Source organism: Cynocephalus volans, chromosome X (assembly GCF_027409185.1).
Source record: "Cynocephalus volans isolate mCynVol1 chromosome X, mCynVol1.pri, whole genome shotgun sequence".
Lineage (NCBI taxonomy): Eukaryota > Metazoa > Chordata > Mammalia > Dermoptera > Cynocephalidae > Cynocephalus > Cynocephalus volans.
This window is the reverse complement of record NC_084478.1, coordinates 167,411,925-167,433,918: the sequence shown is the minus strand read 5'-3', so window position 1 is coordinate 167,433,918 and position 21,994 is coordinate 167,411,925. Positions and strand designations below refer to the sequence as shown.

Genomic DNA, 21,994 nt, shown 5'->3' with positions numbered 1-21,994 from the left:
GCCTTTTGCAAGAGTGTTAATGTGTAAATTTCAAGCATCAATGAGTGAACTCTAGAGTTTATAGCAATAATAGTAAAAAATATTTTGTCATTTAAGTTTATAACATACATTTCTCTTCCCTGGTGCAGCTTTATACAATGAATAATATTCACTTTCATATCCGTGTATTTACAGGCAAGTGGGAAAGTTGGAAAAAGAAGTTGTACTCATTCAAACTTCTGTGGAAAAGAAACGATTAGAGAAACATGACATGCTCGTTGATTGCAAAGTTCAAAATATTGAAATAATTCTTTTGTTTGGATCATTGGATGACATCACTGAACTGGAGGTATTCAAGCAAATGATTTTAAAATATGTGCAGTTGTATGGAAATTAAAGCAGTGCCCTTTGACTGCTTTTTCTTTCTCTTGTTCTACAGCCCGTTTAGGGGCAGGGAAGACATCTTCTTCCAGGAAGGAAAAAGGGCAAAATGGTTGTCATTCCAGAGGATTAGGCATTTCACGCATTTCTCTTTTCTCTTTTGTTAATCATGTCTCTTTAGCTCTACAGGATGGATCTGTGTTTCTTACTTATATATTAGATACCCAAAAGAAAACAGAATTACAGCTATTGGAGTTGAGAACTTTTTGCACAATGATGTGCAGGCAGTATGCAAGTCACCTGCCAGCAGGAGCAGTTCCCTGCACTCTCCTAACATTGTACTTAATGTGTGGAGGGATCTTGCTCTGCACTTTCACCCACAACTGTATCAAGGTGGTTCTGGGAAGATACAAATCCCACTGAGTATCTCCAGGTACTGAGAGTGCACGGAGAGGCAAGAATGGACACCCAAGAAATCACGAGATAAAGCCAAGGCCCACCAAGGGTCAAAATTTCCCTGTTGGCCTTTTTTTCCTTCTTTTTCACCACATTTCTGTTATACAGAATATTTTACGTTGGTTGCAAGGATATGCCGGTATTTCTGTCCCTTATGTTAGGGAAGGAACACTGTACAGTTCAGAAAGAATGTTTTACTCATAGTTAATCCACAGTATATTGAAAGTAGTTATTTGCTTTGCTTCCCAAGTCATCTGTGAGTTCTAACTGAGTGTGTTCGTCGATCTCTTCTCTTTGGTCTCCCTTCCCCATCCTGCTCTCCTTCCTAGTATGCCTCCAGACATCAGAAATTCACTCAGTTCCATCCAGTTTTCAGCTACATAAAAGGCTTTGGGGTCCTTTGGGCTACTCAGAATGAAACGTCTATAAAAGAAGCTTTTCTCTTGCTAATATTGACCACTTCCCATAGCATAATTCTGGTGTGGAACTATACTCAAAAGTCTTTGTCTTTTTTCTCTATTTTAGCAGAGATCACATTCTAGACAGGAGGTAAGGAAAGGAGAAAAGCCTTTCCTGGCCACAAATAACACAAACCCAACTCAAATAGCTTTAAGATTAAAAAAAAGAAAGAAAGAAAGATAGAAAGTGGGATAAAGGGTTGGGGTGGAGTGGAGGAGGTCTCACGCATGGCTGAATCCAGGAACTTGAATGCTGCTGGAACTCTTTCTTGCTGAGTACATATTGGCTTTGTTCTCTCTGATCGACTCTCTCCACGGGGCTGGAGCTGTAAGCACTGGCTTTGACTAGAGGGGAAAGAGAACTTTCCCCTGCCCTGTCTCAGAGAAATCTTGTCAGAGAATTTGGATTGGCTTATTCTGTGTCATGTACGCACTCTTGTGTGTGTAAAAAGACGGGAAGAGGGGCCTGTTACCAGCAGAAGGAGGTGGGAACAGAAAAGCAGCGCTCACTGTGCTACTGAAAGAAATGGAAAGTCTGTTTTAAAAGGTAAGGTAGCTTTAAAAGAGGTTTGTTATAATGGAATAGAGGAGGAAGCAATTTTAATGACTGACTTCTACATAAATGTTGGTCAGTAACAATGTTGCTGCTCTGGTGTTAGTTAACCTTCAGGAATATTTTCCAGCATGCCCACCATCAATGTGAAATTACTTATTTATTAGCATGAAAGACTTCCATATTTATGGAAGGGCATTTCAAAGCAGGTATAGTATTAAGACTTTAAGGTGAATTCATTTTGAATCGTTATCTAAAAAGAAAAGTGAGACTTCCACTTTCCAGTTCAGCATGTAGAGAGGCTTGCAAGTTGCCACTCTGACCTCACAAAAAGTAAAAAGTTGAACAAAGTAAAAAATCAAAAATTTATTAGATTCATAAGAGAAGTAAGATCACAGGTCAAACTGCTGCCCCCCAAACTGGGGAGACAGTTGAATACACAGTGTAGCAATTTACTGGAGGAGAAACCCATGAGCAGAAACCTCCATGGGGAACCGGTTCCACTGCGGTAGGAAAACCTAAACTGTAGTTTCTGAATTGCGGGAGGCTCAGTGTGGAAAAGTCTAAGAGATTAAAAAAAAATGTCTGGTTTCAGGGGACCCAGTGAGTGGGGGCTCCCACACTTTTGTAGGTGTTACTTCCTGAAGCTCTACCAGGTTCTCCCTGTGAATATCAGAGAAAAATCTACTTGAGCTTAAGGCAGGGGGAGTAGAAGAGGAAAGATTCTGAGAGGCAGAGAATTCCCTTCTTCTTAAGGTCTGCCCTCAGGTGAAACGTCTTAACCAGAGCTGAAACTTCTGGAGTCACCTCACCCCTCTGGGGGAAGGGAAATACCCAACCCCAGTCAACTTGAGCCAGAAACACTTGTGAAGTTCACAGTCCGTGGACACAAGGTTGAAAAGACTGAGACCTAATCATAGGAGTGTAGAAGGCTTCTCCTCCCCTCACACCTCACCACCACATTAATAAAGGCCTGTTTACAGCACTTCCTTTCACCCAGTACATCACGTTCGACTATCAAGAACAAAAGTACAAGACACACTAAAAGGCAATAAACACAGTTTGAATAAATAGAATCATCATCAGAACCAGACTCAAATGTGGCAGGGATCTTGGAATTGCCAGACCAGGAATGTAAAATGACTGTAATTCATAAGCTAAGGACTCTAATGGAGAAGGCAGACAACCAGAAAGATCAGGTGGGCAGTGTAAGCAGAGAGATGGTGTGTTTGTTTCTGTTGCTTATAACAAAATACCTGGAAATGGATGATTTATAAGAAAAGAAAATTAATTGTTTACAGTTTCCGCTGGGAAGTCCAAAGTCCAGGGAACACATCTGGTGAGGGTCTTCCTTGGTGATGGTTTTACAGCACTGGAGAGGTCTCACATGGCAGAAAATGGCTGCGAAAGAGGACTTCTCATGTGCTCTTCTCTTAAAGCTTTATCGGAACCATGCCCATGACCACCATTGTTAGTCCTTCACTAGGCATGATCTTCAGAATCTAATCACCTCTTCAAGGCCCCACCTTTCAATTACTATAATAGGATTTCCCACCTCTTAACACTTTCACAGTGGTCACCAATCCTCCAATACATTAAACTTTGGGAGGACACAATTCAATCGATTCAATCCATAATAGATGGAAATTCTAAGAGAACAGTAAAGAATTGCTACAGATCAAAAACACGTGAAGAATCGTTTTGGTGGGCTTATTAATAGGTTGCACATGGCTGAGAAAAGGATATCTCTGAGCTTGTGGACATCTCCATAGAAACCTCCAAAGCTAAAAAGCGAAGAGAAAAAAGACTGTGGAGGAAAAAGAACAGAATATTCAGGAATCATGGAAGAGCTACAAAAGGTATAACATATCTATAGTGGGAATACCAGAAGGAGAAGTAAGAAAGTAACAGAAGACATATTGGAAACAATGACTGAGAATTTCCCGAAATTAATGTCAGATATCAAACCACAGATCCAGAAAGCTCAGAGAACACCAAGCAGGTGTTTGGTGGTGTCTTTTCAGAGAACATCAAAGGCATGCCTCATGAAATAAATAATTGACAAGTTGGACTTTATTAAAATTAAAAATTTCTGCCATGTAAGAAACTGTCAAAGGAATGAAAACACAAGCTACGGACTTGAAGAAAATATTTGCAAAAGTCATATCTAATAAAAGACTTATCTGAAATATATAGAAAGGCACAAAGCCCAGCTGAAGGAGCTGCCTGGAGTCCACACAGCTGTGCTCCCCCAAAGGAGATCACGCCATACCCTGCCATCTATGGCTCACAAGTCTTCTTCCCCATCTTAGAACTAGAAATGCTGCTGGAGGGTGTTTTATGGTATGGGGAGGGGTGGGGGTAGCTGTGCCCTCACCCTCAAGCTAGAATTAAAGCTGCAAACCTACACACTCCCTCTGGGGGTATCTTTACCCCTCCCAGTCAACCTTCAGGGACTGAGCTGAAGGGGTGCATTGCCCCTTGGGAATTGTTGTCTTAGTTGAGAAGCTTGTTGGCTGAGTTAAGCATCTATGTATTCCAGGGCTGAAATGATGTAGTGCTTCACATCCTAGGGAAACAGAGCAGTGTCTGAGGTGAGGGGCTGGCCAACTCTGGTATTCTGCATCCCTGGAGCTAGACTGTTATCTTAGAGACTCAGCTGCTGAGAAACCCCTTCCCCCGGGGAGTGAAGTCAGCGCTCTGCTACTCCCTTCCCCCCAGAGCCTAAAAATCTGCACCCCTCCATTCTGGGTTTTTGCTGCCATTGCACCTGGCCTCTGAAGACTCATATAGTGCTAAGTCCCACTGTTTCAGGGGCTAAAGTCACCACTACAAGGTGCCTCATCCCCTGGGAACTAAGTGACAACTAAGCCCCATTTGCTGTCATTCCCAAATTGCAGCCATACTCTGCTCCCACAATCCAAACCTCCAGAGTACCCTTTCTCCCCCAGAATCAGGCCAGTGCTGTGCTCAGCACCCCCCCACACCCTACCCCAGGGCCAGAGTCACAGCTAACAGAGCCCAAGCTGCCAGGAGGGCTGCAGCCACCGATCCTGGCACTGTGGGCAGTAAATATCTAACCCTGCCACAGAGTGTGAACCTGTACCCCAAGATCGAGGTGCCACAATAGGTTTGTGAGACACTGAGCCCTTAAGACCAGAAATTGAATCTACTATAAGGAAATGTAGAGAAAATGCTACACAAAATGAGAGTGGGCAGTGCTTTCTTGAACAAAAATACAAAGGCAGAGTTAACTAAAGCAGCAATAGATAAATGGGACTATGTCAAACTGAAAAGTTTCTGCACAGCAAGGGACACTATAAACAAAGTGAAGAGGCAAGGTACAGAATGGGAGAATGTATTTGCAAATTACACATCAGACAAGGGTCTAATTACCAAAATATATAAGTAACTCAACAGCAAAACAACCAAATTAAAAAATGGGCATTTGACCTGAACAGACTTTTTTCAAAAGAAGACATACAAATGGCCAACAGGCACACGAAAAACTGTTCAACATCACTAATCATCAGGAAAATGCAAATTGAAACACCAATGTGATATCTTTCTTCAGTTAGAATAACTTTTATCAAAAAGAGAAAATAGCAAATGCTGGTAAAGATGTGGAGAAAAAGGAACTACTGCCTTGGTGGGAATGTAAATTAGTACAGCCATACTGGAAAACAGTGTGGAGGTTCCTCAGAACACTAAAAATTGAACTACCTGATGACCCAGCCATCCCACTACTGGCTATATACCCAAAGGAAATGAAACCAATGTATCAAAGAGACATCTGCATTCCCATGTTCATTGAAACACTATTCACAATAGACAAGAGATGGGATCAAGCTGAATGCCCATCAACAGATGAATGGATTAAAAAATTAAAAACAAAAAAAAAACCCTGTAGTATATATACACAATGGAATACTATTCAGCTATAAAACAAAATGAAATCATGTCATTTGCAGCAACATGGGTGGAACTGGAGACCATCATTTTAAGCGAAGTAAGCCAGGAACAGAAAGACAAATACCACGTGATATGTGGAAACTTAAAAAAAAAAAAAAGCATTTTATAGAAGTGGAGAGTAGAATAATGGTTACCAAAGTCCCAGCAAGGGAGGGAGGATGAGGATGGGTGTGGTGGCAGGGACTGGTTGACTAACAGGTACAAAGCTATGCTACCTACCCTAAGTGGATTAATTGACAGTATATGTATGTATTGAAACAACACCCTATTCCCCACAAATATGTAGAAATAAATGTTAAAATTAAAAAATAAAAGTTTAAAAGAATGAAATACTGATACATGGCACGGCATGGATGAACCTTGAAGAACTTATGCTAAGAGAAATAAGCCAGACTCAAAAAGACAAACATTGTATTGTTCCACTTATGTGAAGTAGGTAGGATAGTCAAGTTCATAGAGAGAGAAAGTAGAGTAGTGGTAAACAGGGACTGAGGGGGAGAGGGTGTGGGATGTTGTGTAACGGGTGCAGAATTTCAGCATGGATGAAGAGAAGTTTCTGGAGATGGATGGTGCTGATGGTTGCACAAGAATGTGATTGCTCCGAACGCCACTAAACTGTACAGTTTAAAGTGGTTAAAATGGTAAATTTTATGTTTTGTATATTTTATCACGATAAAAAATTAAAAGTGAGTGAAATAAAATTAAATATTTAAAACAAAAGAAAAAAATATACAAAGAACTCTTAAAATCCAAAAATAAGAAAACAACCTGATTAAAAATTGGGCCAATGACCTTAACAGACACTTCACCAAAGAAGTTATACAGATGGCTTCACACCTACAGCACTACACACCTGCGAGAATGACCAAAATCACCACGACACACCTATTAGGATGGCCAAAATCCAGAACACTGACAGTAGTAAATGCTGGCGAGGATGTGGAGCAGGAGGAATTGTCTTTCATTGCTGAAACCCATAGAATGGTACAGCCACTTTGGAAGACATTTGTGCAGTTTCTTACAAAACTAAAGAATACTCTTACCATGTGATCCAGCAGTTGCACTCCCTGGTATTTACCCAAAGCAGCTGAAAACTTCTGTCCATTCAAAAACTTGCACGTAGATGTTTATAGCAGCTGTATTTATAATTGCCAAAACTTGGAAACGAGCAATATGTCCTTTAGTAGGTGTATGGATAAACTGTGGTACATTCAGACAATGCAATATTATCCAGCACTAGAAAGACATGAGCGATCAGGACATGAAAAGACATGAAGGAAACTTAAATGCATATTTCTGAGTGAAAGAAGCCAATCTGAGAGGCTACATACTGTATGATTCCAACTGTATGACATTCCAGAAAAAGCATAACTAGGGAGACAGTAAAAAGATCACCGGTTCCCAGGAGTGAGGGATGAATAAATGGAGTACAGAAGATTTTTAGGGTAGTGAAACTACTGTGTGTGATACCATTACCGTGGCTACACGTTGTTATACATTGATATAAACCCATAGAAAGTACAATAGCAGGAGCGAACGCTAACGTAAACTTTGGACTTTAGGTGATTATGATGTGTCAGTGTAGGATCGTCAGCTGTAACAAATGCACCATTGTGGTGGGAGATGTTGACGTTGGGGGTGGCTGTGCATGTGTGGTTCAGGGGAGATATGGGATATCCCTGTAACCTTCCTCTCAACGTTGCTGTGAACCTAAAACTGGTCTAAAAATAAAGTCTATTTTTAAAACGTGATACTTCTTCGCTGTGTGCTAGTGAAGCTACACAGGAATATTGCATTCACTCGTGATGCTTGTCAAGAGTCCGGGATAGTGAAGAAATCCTAGACCAGGTGGTGTTGGGAAGTGACGTCTTGGGAACACACTGATTCTCTTCAAATAGGTGAAGGTCTCTCATGTGGGTCACACTTGTTCTTTCCGGTGCTAAGGGGAATACTAGATTTGGAGAGTAGAGGCCACAGAGGCCACTTCCTAGTAGAAAGATAGAGGGCCTCTCCTGGTGAGTTCCCTGATTGGTATTTTGTAAGCACATCTAGTGGTGGAGGTGTAATAGTGATGCTGTCCGAGATATTCTACAAAGCCCAGAATACAAACAGCCTGAGATAGGAGGTGTCTCTCTCCTGATGGCTGATCAATGATCACTGGTTAAAAATGGTTGTCTTACAATTGTAGGAGTAATTGTCTTTCAACACCTGTGAGGTAAAACCTGAGATTCACCTTCTGATGGTGGTGTTCAGACAGAGAGTAAGTTACTTACACCTGCCAGGGTTCTCATAGAAGATTCTTATATTTGGGGGAAGACTTTAGTAGGTGACAGGTTCCCAAGTCATAACGTGCTGGGGAAGCACCTGGGATTCTTCCTGCCCAGGAGTCTGCATTTCTAACCGCCCGCAGGTGAGGCCTGCTGTTGCTAGTCCAGTGACGCACTTTCAGCAGCAAGGCACCAGATGACTTACATAAAAGTTTAATACAAAAGAGGATGTCGAATCACATAAAAAATGATCATGAGATTTAGAGCATTGACAGTACATTTTGTAGTCAAGTTCAACTTCTGTGTGAGCTGTTTTAACATAAATTAATTACGTAAAATGTAGACTTAATTCCAAAAGTAGTTTCATTGAGTTTGTTTCAGCTGAGAATATCTACAAAGGAGAAAGTGACAGTCTTTGTGTTTTGTTTTATTTCCCTCTTAATTTGTGATTCTTGGATTTGGCCTGTGGCCAGCCTACAGCTGAAGAAGTGCTCACTTATTTCTTCCTTCTATCCTATTCCTTCCTTCGTTCAGAGAGTAATAAATATGGAAATCAAAGTATACATGGTCAGTCCTTGCAGTAGGCACTGAGAATACAGCAGTGCATACAATGGCCAAAAATTCTCTTCCATATTCTAGTGAGGGAGAGATGGACAGATGAAAAGATAAACAAGTAAAATATTTGTTTGTGACGTGTTGATACATGCTAAAGAAAAAAATAAAGCAGGAAAGGGAATGTAGGGTATCAGTGGAGGGGAGACTGCAGTTTTAGGTAGAGAGGCCAGGGATGGCCTGCAGGCAGCCAGTGAGGAGAGAAGGTGAGACCCGAAGTGGTGCAGACATCTCGGGGAGGTTGTCCAGGCAGAGGGCAGTGTGCCAGCCCTGAGGTGGGCGTGTGCCTGCTGTGCTCAAGGAGGCCAGTGTGGTTGGAGCAGGGTGAGCACGGGACAGTGGTGCACAATGAAATCAGAGGGTGACAGAGGGCCAAGGCATCATGGCCTTGAAGGCCTTCATTGTTAGCTTTTAATCATGATGAGGTGAAAAGCAACTGGAGGGCTGGGGGCTGACCAATGAATAGGGATCACCATTTCAACTAACAGAGTTTCCCATGTTTTTCAGTTGGGAAGTGAAGCAGAAAGTATCCAGGCAACCATTGGTATCTATGAAAAAGAAGAAGCCATTGAAATAGACTACAGCTCTCTAAGTGAGGATTTGAAGGTAATTGAAAGGTTTCCATTGTTTCTAACTCACTCATAGTAATAATGAATATAGTATTTAAATATCGCAAGAAGACATTTAGATGATAGAGTAAGTAAGTTTTTCTTGTTAAAGTAGATTTCCCTAATGGTTTTTGAAGAAGTATACAAAGGAAAAAATATTTTTCCTATACTCACAAGACTTCTGACACCAAATATGTGGGTTTTTGATATACCGGGCAATTCTCCAATTCTCTGAATACCAACTCAGCATTCTAAGATTCAGCTGAATTCTGACAATATCTGCCTGGACATAGTGTCAGATGCCACAGGTAAAGGGCTCAGTCCCACAAGACTGCTCACACTTCAGACACCAGTTACAAGCCTGGCCTCCCATACTTCTGACCAACTGTCTATAAATCGGGGGATCCCACCACCTCCTCCTCAGGTTTGATCATTTGTTAGAATGATTCAAAGAACTCATGGGAAATATTTTACTACATTTACTGGTTTATCATAAAGGATACAACTCAGGAAGAGCCAAATGGAAGAGATGCACAGGAGTAGGTATGGGAGAGGGATGCAGAGCTTCCGTGTCCTCTCTCATACCCCCTCCAGGGTCACCACCCTCTCAGCATCTCCATGTGTTCACCAACGCAGAAGAGTCTCAAAGCACGTTATTTGGGGATTTTTGTGAAAGCTTCACTATGTGGCCATGACTGAGTAAATCATTGGTCATCGGTCATTATACTCAATCTCCAGCCTCTCTGCCCTCCCCAGACAGTAGGGGCTGAGGTTGGTTCCTCTGGCAACCAGTCCCCATCCTCCAAGACTCAGCTCATCAACATAAACTGGTTTTTTGGAAAGGGGCTTATTATAAATAACAAAAAATGCTCCTCTGACCCCTATCATTCAGGAAATTCCAAGGGTTTTAGAAACTCTGTGCCAGGAATCAGGACAAAGACCAGAAATATATTTATTATATCACAATATCACAAAATGGCAGGAAATAGGTTCTTTTTCTAATGTTCGTATCAGTGTGTCTCACTGTGTGTTCTGCAGAACACTAGTACCATGACATGTCTAGCCCAAGAAAAGTTTCTGTGGTCAGGTTGAGAAGTCCTGCATCAACAAAAGTAGCCAACTAATTCAGCATCCTGAACTGGCCCTGTCAGTGTCCCAATGTAGTACCCTCAGCAGGTACAGGGGCTTCTCCAGAGTGCCATAGGCGATAGTGTGGCAATTGCTCCACAGCTGCAGAGGACAGACCTGGAATCCAGCTACACAATCCCTTAATTTAGTAGTGCTGGCTCATTTCTCAGTCATCCCTGTAGCCATACATTTCTTACATGGTGATTTCATCCAGAGGCTGCTTCTCTTGTAAGGCCAAAATGACTGCAGCCAGTCTTGGCTTTCCAGGCACACAGCCATAAGCTTCAAAGGAGAGAGAGGCTGCCTTCTGTAGTGGTGCTGTTCCAAGACTAAAGAATAGTTCTTCCTACCAAGGCCCAGCAGTTGTCTTCTTATCCCAGTGGCCTGAATGGAGTCACGTGTTCATTCCTGAGCCCATCACTGTGGGGTAGGGGGTGGTAGTCTCTGCCTTAGACCAAGCACGCCCGCCGCTACCTAGTACCTGGGATCTATGAGGGAGCAATGGACCTGCCTGGTCAAAAGCATGGGCTGGGGTGGAAAAGAAGAGATGGAGAGTGGATGCTGAGCAGCGACGCCCACCACATCTTCTCATTACATATGTTGTTAATATATTTTATTAGATTTGCTGGACTCATTGTATTTGTGGCACCTTTGGCAATAAGAAAGAAGCTTTTGTCTTCTCTGTAGTCTTCTATTTAGTGCTTTCTCCCTTTCCTTTTGTATTTGGAAAGTCTTTTCCCAAATCCTTACTGAGTAAATATTTATAAATGTTTTCTTCCTGTTTATGGTTTTCTTTTGTTTTCATTTACCTATTTAATTCATCTGAAATTTATTTTAGTAATGATAGGAGTTAAGAATCTATTTTTTTACAAAATGCTGAAGTTAACTAATTTAGTCACCAGCATTTTTCAAATAATTCTCTTCCCAGGGAATTAAAATGTCACCTTTGTCATGTATTAATTAACTTTCTGGGAGGTAAGGAAAGTTTTCCTGGAAGGGCATGCAACACACTTTCTCTTTCCTCCTCACCTGAGTTAGTTCTGTCATCACTCGGGTTTCGTTCAGGCCGTTACCTGCTCTAGCTGGGTGGGATCTTCTCTCTCTGCCCCGCGGTACCTGTGCTTGCCTCTTAGAGGTCTTTTCTCCCTGTTGTAAATGCCAGTTTCTTTTTCTCGCTACCTGTGAGCCCTTTAAAGGGAAATACATTAGTGTCCATCATTGAATCCTCAGTGTCTAATCCATAGTAGATGATCAATATTTTAACCAAAGGGTAAATAAAGGTGATATAGAAATTGGTGCTTTTTACCAGATTAAAAAATAAGGAGGTAAAGTGTGTTCCAAGAGAGCAGCGTAGGCAACACTAGAGCCACGAAAGAGCACAGCCGACTCAGGAAGCTGCAGACACTGTGGTGCTGTGGTGCGACTGCAGCCCCAGGCTCAGAGGGGGCTTCGGGGAGGGTGGGGCGCAGAGGGAGCTGGTGGGGTCAGATGGCGAAGGGCCCTGCATGTGTGCCTTACCTTAGCAATCTGGATGAAAAGCCATGGCAATCAGTGTTGTTCTTTGCCAATAATAGGCTCTACAATCCGATCAAGAAGTCAAGGCCCACCTTAGATTCCTACTGCAGCAAATAGCATCCCAGGAAGATGTTCTGTGCAAGACAGCAGCTCCATACCAACGAGCCCAGGAGAACTTGAAGACTCTCAGACACAAGTTTCAGGAATGCACAGATGGTGAAATTGAGTTTAGCTGTTAATAAGATCATATTCATGGGTGTTTTGATTTCTTTAACACTTGCTGACAATCCCCCACAGATTGTACCTTTCTGTTTTTTATTTCATATATTTACCTCTGTTGTCTTAATGTGTGCTTTTAATACCGAATCACTAATTGCTTTCTTTTTGAAAAAGTGCTTAATTTAAAACGTGTTTATTGGTTATTTTAGAACAGATAATGATAATTTTTATACCGGTAAAATAGGTTTCTTATATACTTGTTAGAACTTGTTCATATTATCTAGAAATTATCCCTATTAGAAAAAGGGCTCATCGATTGTAAAAGCCACGCTCCTGAAATTAATTATATTTGAGGTATGTCGAAAGTAGATTTACTCGAGACAAGCAAATTCGAAATCCAATTTTAAAACTATTTTATGCTTTAAAGTCTAAATAAGAGAAGCCCCTCAGTGATTTCCAAAATAAAGAACATTGATTCTCTCTTAGCTTTTGAGGCCAGCACAAAGGAAGCCACAATGCGTAGGCAAGAGTTTGAACAGGTGAAAAAAAGGAGATACGATCTTTTCAGCCAGTGTTTTAAGCACGTGTCAACCTCAATTGATCAAATCTACAAGAAGCTCTGTGGAAACAACAGTGCCCAAGTATGTATTTTTCACTCCAAATACTAGTGGGAATTTTATATTATCGATAGTGGCTTTTTTCTGGTGGGAAAGAAATAAACACTGCCACATTATTTGAGTGACTTGCTTATGGGGCATAGTCAGTTCATGAAGATTGGTTCTCTAATGACCTGTTTTTAGATCCCATTCACTCTACACTGGCCAGCCTGGACAGAACTTCTCTGGGCCTGTTTCTTCATCTAAATAAATGAGTTGGTTAGATCATTTGGTTTCCAGGATCTCTTGAGTTCTGAAATACTGTTGTCTGGTACTAATTTGATTTTAAAGAACGGTAGGTCTCTATGATAAAGGAGGGATCATGTAGAAGACTTTGGGAAAACAGTAGATTTGTGAAGTCGAACAGAGTAACAAGTGAGAGGGAAAGAACTAAAGTGAGGATTCAGATCCACATATGTCCCTTTTAATGACAGCCTCTCTGCTATAACCACCCATTGCATTATAAATATCCATAGCAAATACTTAGGGAATTGAGTGTGAAATAAAGAAGGAGGTCAGGATTGACGTACCTGCTCTGCTTTTGTATTTTCATGTGTTTGTTTGTTTGTTTGTTTGTTGTTCTTTATGACTGAGAGATGGTCCTGGATCAGATATTTCAACTGTGAATTGAAAAAAGCATACTAATTTTCAGTAAAGTAAGGTTAAAATAAACCCACTAACTCCTTGAGAACAGGAGTTATCTATTTACAGTGCCTGGCCCACAACAGATGTTCAATAAGTGTTTGATGAATAGACCAGTGAGTAAATTGAATGAAGACTGTTTGTGTAAGACAACGGCATTGCTGCAGAGGTTTGAATGGCAGTCTGGTCGCAAGGCCTGATCCTTGGGCATGTTAGGATGTTTCCCTTCTTCCCTCTACTTAGACAACCCTGTTGCCTCTGACTACACACAGAACTAAATACATTACTTACAGGCATTGGTATGTTTCAATCGAAATTGAGGAAAACCTAACCAATAGAATATTTTGCATTTAAACTCTGTAGCAACCCCAAGTCGAAATTTACTAGTTGCTTTGCTAATGTTGCTAAACAAATAAAATGTGTTTCAGGCATTTCTTTTCCCGGAGAACTCTGAAGAACCTTACTTGGAGGGAATTAGCTATAACTGCATGTCCCCAGGGAATCGGTTTATGCTGATGGAGAATTTGTCACGGGGAGAAAAGTGTGTGGCAGCTTTGGCTCTCCTGTTTGCTGTGTACAGGTAAGGTCACAACAACCCACTCAGTTTTGTATCAGGGCAGAAACCAAGCAGACCATCTTATAAAAGACTTATTAACTGTTTGTCTTCATTAATATTTACTAATGTGATACAAAACTGTTTTCTTCAGCCAGACAATTCTTTATTTTAGGCCTGCAACAATGTAGAGAGCAAATCTAAGAGAGAGTTCAGTCTTTGACAGATTTTTATTCAGTTTCTGTTATCGGTAGCTGTTATATTCCAGCTTTTTAGAAAGGAAAGAAAAAATATATTTGGAATGGCCAAATGTACATCAGGATTGCCAAGGAACAAAAACAACAACAAACAAAAAATCCAACCTGTACATTATTTCCCTAATCCATATTCAGAGATCTGCTATTTAGTAAGGAATGGTAAGCTAAGCATTTCTTTTAAAAAGTATTTAACCTCCTTATTTCCATGGATGATGGTGGCACTGTTTCTTTGTGAAACAAATCAAGAAATAATAAGTTAACTATAGTTGACACAAATAATAGCTGTCAATATTCACAGCATTAGATGAAGATCTGAGTTGCAGATGATGCTGCCTCTCTCTTTCCACGACCAGGAAAATAAACATACAGGAGTGTGACAACCATTGCTCACGGGTCTCAAGAAGGAAAAGGAATAGGTCACCACAGGAATGGGAGAATAGACCACTATGGCAGGGGGACTCTGAGAGAGCAGGAGGCAGGTCCCGAACAAGGAATCTTAGTAGAATAAGACCGTCACTAGGTGGCGCCCCCATCCATTTATTCGACAATATTTACTAACTCTTTACTGTGCGCCAGGTGCTATTGCAGACAGCGGGGAAGACAGCTGCGAACTAAACCAAATGCCTGCTTCAAGGATATCTTCATTTTAGTTGGGGATGACAGATAATAAGTAACGTATATTATTAAACTAATTCTCTAATGTAGAGAATACTAGAAAATCACAAATCTATAGAGGAAAATAATCAGTAGGGAGTGGAGGTAATGAGCAGCAGAGAAGGGTTTGTGGTATTAAACGGTCGCAGGGAAGGCATGTTTGAGAAGGTGACATTTGAACAGTGATTTGACGGAACTGCGGGAGCAAGTCGTAGATAGTGGAAGAATGTTCTAGACGTGAGGAGCAGCAAGTGCCAAGGCCCTGAGGCCATAGTGAGCCTGGCATGTGTGAAGAATAGACTTTATGCAGCAGTGGCAGGCACAGGGATTGAAAACTATTGTGACAATCAAGGTGAAAGATGGTGTCAGGCTGGACCAGGATGAGAACAGAAGTTCGAGTGGGCACAGTTTGCGAACAGACAGGCTGTGGAATGTGAAGAAAGACTCAGGTGACGCCATGCATTTTGGACTAATCAGCTGGGGTACTAAGAGCTGCCATTAACAGGCAGCTCACCACAAGAGGGAGTAGTTTTGGAAGGGCAGGTAAGGAGTTTGATTTTTGATGAGTGTGAGATGCTTGTTAGACCTCTACGTGGAATTGTTGAGTAAGCAGCTGGACATGTGTGAGGCAAGAGTTCAGAACTTTTCTTAGGAGTATTGGGAGCTGTCAGGATTTGGATGGTATTTAAATCTTTGAGACCAGGTGAAATCACCGAGGGAGTTAATTAGATCCAGGAGAGTGCTAAACCCTGACCCTGAGGGCATGGCCATGTTCAAGGTCAGAGAGATGACGTGTTAGCAGAAGGGATGCAGAGGGAGCAGTGGGTGAGGGCAGTAGACTGTGTCGTCCTAGTGTTTCAAGGAGCGGGGATGACTGAGCACTCCTTGCATAGGTCACACAGCATAAGCACTGGATTTAGCAGCATAAAGGTCATTGATTACCTAGACAAAAGTATCCAAGAGGATGCATCTTATTTACTCTGAATAATGTTAATGCTTTCCTTCAAGTCTTTTGTAAAACAAATGGAAAATTGTAACTTACTTCACTGTAATGTTTTTCTAGTTTTCGGCCTGCTCCATTCTTTGTTTTAGATGAAGTCGATGCAGTCCTGGACAATACTAACATTGGCCAAGTAAGTTTCTTTCTGCTTTTAATTTTCAATAGAATATCTATAACAGCTGTCAGAAGGCAGTTTACCCTGAACCAACATGGTTCTGGGGCAATGAATGATAATTGCTGAATAAAAATCAATATGTTACAAATCTAAGTTAAGTATCTCAAAACAGGATGATTCAATTTTCATTCTAGGTTTAGGCGACCCTCAATACTAGATAGGAAATCCACACAGGGGGTCAAATGAGGGTCACTGTGCTTTATCAACAGCATTACTACCGCCAGAACTTGCTTCTCCCAAATCTAGATATTGGGAATTAGAGGGCAACTAATAGCAGGCCACAGGTTTATTTGGTTTCATGGATCAAATTAGCTGTTTAATAAAGTCTGTGAATAATATCTCTAAATAAAATTCTACCTCCCCAATTTTATAAAAATCACTTGGACGTGATCCTTTTTTCAGTATTTGAGAGAATGAGAGAGCTAAAGTAACAATTTAACTTGTGAGTTAAGTTTTAGGCAGCATTCGAAGACCTGTGTTTAGATTGTACAGAGCCACCTAAAGGCCCAGGCTCACAGCTCACACAGCTTGACTGTAATTAGATTGAATTTGGGATAGGAGAATGGGGTGAGCCATGGAACATGAACAAAGGACAAATGCAAACCATGGTAGTGCCCATTACCGCCCGAGTCAGGAACAGCTCCAGCCTGCAGAGATGCGGTATTATGGTCCTCCTGCCATTGGAGGTGGATGATTTAGACTCCCCCGGTTCTGATTCCAGGCCCATCTACATTCCAGAAATGCCTGGGCTTTGCATTTATGGCTGCTTACAAGAAGGCTGTTCTAAGGTCATGCTGACAGATACTGTTCTCATTACTTACTCGTAAATTGGCATTCTGTTTTATAATCTAGTTTTGTGAGCTTGGCTGAGCCTACCCCTGAGAGATGTTTTCAGTCTTAGGGTGCTGCCCAGTAGGTTCTGTGCCTCTGAAGCTGACCTCCCTGATTTCTTACTCTGTTCATTCTCACCTGAGGTGCCTGGGCGAGTCAGGGGGAATTGCAGAGCTGCAGCATGAGATACCTTCTTATGGCCTGAATGTAGTCTCTCAGCATTTCCCAAGTTGTATTCGTCTAACCCAAATCTTTCTGGGACCCTCCTTTTTTAATATGGCACAGGATACACAAGAACATCACATCAGCTCCATACCACACAAAAAGTCTGTGCCAGAAACTTCATGGTAACTGGGGAAAAAGAAAACAGGAGCAACAGAAAATCCTGATTTGTCTCTCTTGAATGACAGCAAGTCTACATCAGCTGACTGGACTCCATGGCCTGACCCATTTGGGAGAAATCTCCCCTTAGGAGGATAATTTTGGTACCTTGTATCCCATATTCTGTGAGGCAGGAAATATTTGTGCACTGCTGCTTTTTTTGGTTGCATTCAAAGAATCCACATCTTCTAGCAAGATTTAGATGCTCGCATTGATGGCATCTCCAGGGACTAGGCCTTACTTAAGACTCCCACTAGCACCTATCTTATGTTTTAAAACCTTTTAATTTCCATTATCCCTTTGAGATTTATGGTCCTGGCACTCCACTGCTGAATTGAGTGTGAGCACTTATGTACTATGAGCAACTACGAAGCAGCCTCCACTCCTCCTTGTGATCATGGTGCCCAACATTTATAATAGGTAACTCTCCAAGCAAAACGCATGCAATACATCTTTGCATCCTAACTCCTCTTCTTTTCCTTTCACTATCCCAAGACTTTTAGTCCTGCATCATAGTAGCTACTATTAGTTAGTTGCCTCTAATTCCTTCTATGAATTCAGCCTCTTAGCCAAGAGCACAGTAGTTTCCTTTCTCACTCATCATTCACCTTAGCTGGTGACTCATTCCTCAAATGAAGCTGCCGTTCCTGCTTCCAAAGCTTGTTTCCATAGTGTCTTGGGTGCAGTCAGGACCAGTACACACACAGACCACCTCCAGGTCTTCCCAGAGATCTAAGGAGTTGGCAAGTATCTTGTTAGACTCTTGCTACTTTGAGTGTAGGTTTTTCTCTGTCATTCTCCAAACTTTGAGTAGTTTGTTCACCAAGATGCATTTCTATCCAGAGTATTTTGCTCATATTTTCATGTCCTTTGGAATTGAGCTTCCTGAAGGAGCCAGAGTTCACCTCTAACTAAATGACTGGATTATGGATTATGAATACATATTTAATTGCCATTTATTTCTCATCTTCAGGGCTTTAATTGGCAAGATAGGAAGTTGGAAGTTTAAGTACCAGTCCTTGTTCACTCATAAAATATCGGAGTGACACTTACCTTGTTATAAAGGCTGATTGTATATTCAAGTGGTATTATCTCAAGTTAGAGCTGTATTCTTTAAAGTTTTGTTCTTTGTTTCTTTTGTTTGTTTGTTAGTTTTGTTTTTCATTTATTTCTGGGTTCTTTTTTTAATTGGTTATGAATATTCACAAGATTCAAAGCTGATTGTCACCCCTCGTGCCCATGATGTGAGGGCCAGATTCACACTGGCAGCTTACACATTACTACAAACTGCCTTTGCACCCTGTATCACCGACCCAACCATCCCCAACCTCCATCCCCCTCCCCGTTTCCCCCCCACTCCACGTTGTGGCCCAAGAAATGTTCTATCCCTTTGCAAGTCCAACACAACACTGTGGTCTTTCCTTCCTTTTTCTGTCTTACCTCCCACATTTGAGTGAGTGCATGTGGTATTTAACCATCTGTGCTTTGCTTATTTCACTCAAAATAAATTTGTCTATGTTCATCAATGTTGTGGCAAATGGGAGTATTTCATTCTTTTTTATGGCAGAGTAGTATTCCGTGGTGTATATATACCACAGTTTCCTTATACAGTTAGCCTTTGATGGACATTTAGATTGGTTCCATGTCTTGGCTATTGGAAACAGATCTGCAATGAACATGGGAGTGCAGGTATCCCTTCAACATGATGATTTACATTCTTTTGGGTATATACCCAGAAGTGGGATAGATAGATCATATGGAAGATCTATCTGTAGTTGTCTGAGAAACCTCCATATTGTTTTCCATAGTTGTTGTACTAATTTACAGTCCCACCAACAGTGTAGGAGTGTTCCCTTCTCTCCACATCCTCAACAACATTTGTTATTCACCATCATTTTGATTATAGCCAGTCTAACTGGGGTGAGGTGGTATCTAAATGTAGTTTTAATTTGCATTTCACTGATGACTAGTGATGTTGAGCATTTTTTCAAGTACCTGTTCGTTATTTGTATGTCTTCCGTTGAGAAATGTCTATTCAGCTCCTTTGCCCATTTTTTAATTGGGTTATTTGTTTTTTTACTGTATAATTGCTTGATTTCCTTGTATAATATGGTTATCAATCCCTTGTCATATGCATAGTTAGCAAAAATTTTCTCCCACTCTGTAGGTTGTCGTTTCACTCTGTTGATTGTTTCTTTTTGCTGTGCAGAAGCTTTTTAGTTTGATAGAGTCCCATTGGTTTATTTTTTCTTTTAATGCATGAGCTTTTGGGCACAAGTTCATAAAGTCTGTTCCCAGACCCAGTTGCTGAAGTGTTTCACCTATATTTTCTTTTAGGAATTCTACAATTTCAGGTCTCATACATAAGTCTTTGACTCATTTTGAGTTGATTTTAGTGTATGGTGAGAGATGCATATCGATTTTCATTCTTATGCATATGGATATCCAGTATTCCGAGGACCACTTGCTGAAGAGGCAGTCTTTTCCCCAAGGTAGATTTTTGTTACCCTTCTCTGATATCAGAGTGCTGTAAGCCTGAGGGGTGATTTCTTGGTTCTCAATTCTACTCCACTGGTCTGAATGTCTATTTATACACCAGTAGCATGCTGTTTGGGTTACAATAGCTTTGTAGTATAATTTGAAGTCAGGTAGTGTTATGCCTGCAGCTTTATTTTTTTTGCTCAGGATTGCTTTGGCTGTTAGTGGTCTTTTGTTGTTCCATATGAAAGGTAAAATTGTTTTTCTTTTTTTCCATTTCTGTGAAGAATGTCATTGGTATTTTGATGGGGATTTCACTGTACTTATAGATCGCTTTGGGTAGTATAGACATTTTCACAATTTTAATTCTTCCAATCGAAAAGAATGGGATATCTTTCCAACTTTTTGTGTCTTCTTTAATTTCTTTCAGAAGTGGTTTTTAGTTGTCATTGTAGAGGTCTTTCACCTCCATGGTTAAATAGATACCTAGGTATTTTATTTTTTCTGTGACAATTGTAAATGGGCTTACATTCTTTATTTCTCTTTCTGTTAGTTGATTATTTGAGTATATAAATGCAACTGATTTGGGGGCATTTATTTTGTATCCTGCAATGTTACTGAAGTTATTAACTAGCTCTAGGAGTTCAAAACACTGGAAATTATACAAATACTTGGAAACTAAACAATGGGCTCCTGAACGACCCATGGATCCAAGAAGAAATTAAACAGGAAAACAAAATATTTCTTGAAATTAATGAACATAAAGATACATCAAACCCAAACCTATGGGACACTGCAAACACAGTACTAAGAGACAGATTTATTGCAATAAATGCTTACATCAAAGGAATGGAAAGACTTCAAGTAAATGACCAAACACTATGCCTCAAACAACTTGAAAAACAAAAACAATCCGAACCCAAAGGAAGTAGAAGGAAAGAAATAATTAAGATCAGAACAGAACTAAATGAAATTGAGACCCAAAAACCAATAGAAAAGATCAACAATACAAAAAGTTGGTTTTTCAAGAAGGTAAATAAAATAGACACACCTTTAGGTAGGTTAACAAAAAAAAAAAAAAAAAAAAAAAAAAGAAGAGAGAAGACCCAAATAACAAAAATCAGAGATGAAAAAGGAAACAGTACAAATTATACCACAAAAATACAAAGAATCATTAGAGACTATTATAAACAACCGTATGACAACAAATGTGAAACTCTGAAAGATATGGATAAATTTCTAGAGACATACAAACTAGCAAGATTGAACCAAGAAGAGATAGGAAACCTGCACTGACCAATAACAAGCAAGGAGATTGAAGTGGTAATTCAGAATCTTCTGTCGAGGAAATGTCCAGGTTCAGATGGCTTTACAGCTGAATTCTGTCAGACTTTTAAGAGGAGTTAATGCCAATTCTCCTCAAACTATTCTAAGCAGTTGAAAAAGAAACTATTCTTCGAAACTCATTCTATGGGCCCAACATAACTCGGGTACCAAAACCAGATAAAGACACAACAAAAAAAGAAAATTACAGGCCAATATCCTTGATGAACCTAGATGTAAAACTCGTCAACAAAATATTAGCAATCAGAATACAGGAATATATTAAAAATAATTATACGCTATGATCAAGTGGGATTCATCCCAGGGATGCAAGGATGGTTCAACATATGAAAGTCAATTAATGTGATAAATCACGTCAACAAATTCAAGGACAAAGACCGTATGATTATCTCAATAGATGCTGAAAAATTATTTGACAATATTAAACATCCCTTCATGATAAATATCTCAACAAATTAGGTATTGAAGGAAAATATCTCAACACAATAAAAGCCATTTATGACAAGCCCACTGCCAGTATCATTCTGAATGGGGAAAAACTGAGGGTCTTTCACTTAAGAACAGGAACAAGACAAGGATGTCCACTCTTACCACTTCTATCTAACGTAGTACTGGAGGAACTAGGCAAGGCAATCAGGCAAGGGAAAGAAATAAAGAGAATCCAGATTGGAAAAGACGAAGTCAAACTTTCTCTGTTTGCAGATGACATGATACTATATATAGAAAAACCTATTCTTAAAGTTTTAGATCATGGGTTTAATGAAGTTTATATATATAGAAAAATATACATTTTATTTTACTTCCATCTTATATTTTAGAATCTAAGCTATTTTCATTTTTCCAACTTTGGTGGATTTAATTAATCACCAGAAAGG

At 40.4% G+C, this 21,994-nt stretch overlaps 1 protein-coding gene across 1 annotated transcript in view; it reads left to right on the top strand.

The window, feature by feature from the left end:
• LOC134368537 (structural maintenance of chromosomes protein 1B-like) overlaps positions 1–21,994 on the top strand; it is a 76,620-nt gene that overhangs the window by 53,159 nt on the left and 1,467 nt on the right. The window contains exons 18-23 of the mRNA XM_063084973.1: positions 175–328; positions 9,186–9,284; positions 11,989–12,145; positions 12,635–12,789; positions 13,875–14,026; positions 15,974–16,043. Of these exons, the coding sequence (XP_062941043.1) occupies positions 175–328; positions 9,186–9,284; positions 11,989–12,145; positions 12,635–12,789; positions 13,875–14,026; positions 15,974–16,043 (787 nt within the window). The remainder of the gene's footprint in view (positions 1–174; positions 329–9,185; positions 9,285–11,988; positions 12,146–12,634; positions 12,790–13,874; positions 14,027–15,973; positions 16,044–21,994) is intronic.